Consider the following 962-nt stretch of genomic DNA (forward strand, 5'->3'; position numbering starts at 1 on the left):
GTTTGGCATGAAGCCCTACAAGTCCTTTCAGGAGCTGACAGGTAGGGCTGCTTTCAGGGCTTTGCTGGGGCAGCACAGATGCTCTGCGCCCGCAAGCGGGGTGTGAGGCTGCAAACTGCCTCCCCACTGCTGAGCTAGCCCAGCAGAGCAGCCCCCTCTGCCCATCCAAGCCTTGCCCGCTTGTGACCCTCGCGCCGGGGCGAAGGGGGCTGATGTCTTGTTTGCAGCAATCCTTCCTCCTGCGGGGCTGGACGAGTGGTCCCTGGGGCAGTGGCTGGCTTGGGAGCTGGGCTTGCCGCTGCTTGCGTTGCGGGAGCTGCCGCGTTCCTGTTACCCACAGGCAGGGCAGTCCTTGCTGGGGGTGATTCCCTTGCTAAAGCACTCTGATGATCTCTTGGTGCAGGAGAGGAAGAGAAGGCGGCAGAGCTGGAAGAGCTGTATGGAGACATTGATGCTCTGGAGTTTTATCTGGGCTTGCTGCTTGAGAAACCCCAACCCAGTGGTATTTTTGGGGAAAGTATGGTGGAGATAGGAGCTCCGTTTTCCCTGAAGGGGCTTCTTGGAAACCCCATCTGCTCCCCAGAGTACTGGAAACCCAGTACATTTGGTGGAGCAACTGGCTTTGAGATAGTGAAGACAGCATCGCTCGAGAAGCTCGTGTGCCTCAATGTGAAGAAGTGCCCGTACGTAGCATTTCACGTGCCAGCTGCTGCGGAAAACGGCAGCCCTCAGCGTGGTGGATCATCTACTGAGCTCTAGCACCAGGACAGCCTGCCCAGGTAGAGACTGTCCTTGCCCAGGCACTGGCTGAGCTGATCTCCTGGCCTGGCACTGAAAGTACCATTCCTTTCTGCAGGGAGCAGCGGGGGCACAGGGACCTGCCCACCTCTGTGCCGAGCAGGACAGAAGACAGCCCCATCCTGGCCGTCCTCCACAGCAGCCCTCGAGTCGAGGCTGATCCC

At 59.4% G+C, this 962-nt stretch overlaps 1 protein-coding gene across 1 annotated transcript in view; it reads left to right on the forward strand.

Moving 5' to 3' along the window:
- The window catches only part of LOC104273889 (prostaglandin G/H synthase 1-like), a gene marked incomplete at its 5' end in the record, with an annotated part of 2,707 nt that extends 1,948 nt beyond the window's left edge, over positions 1 to 759 (forward strand). The window contains 2 exons of the mRNA XM_009869357.1: positions 2 to 41; positions 404 to 759. Coding sequence (XP_009867659.1) covers positions 2 to 41; positions 404 to 759 — 396 coding nt within the window. The remainder of the gene's footprint in view (position 1; positions 42 to 403) is intronic.
- Positions 760 to 962: the final 203 nt, after the last annotated feature.

This window comes from Apaloderma vittatum, unplaced genomic scaffold, assembly GCF_000703405.1.
Source record: "Apaloderma vittatum isolate BGI_N311 unplaced genomic scaffold, ASM70340v1 scaffold32615, whole genome shotgun sequence".
NCBI lineage: Eukaryota > Metazoa > Chordata > Aves > Trogoniformes > Trogonidae > Apaloderma > Apaloderma vittatum.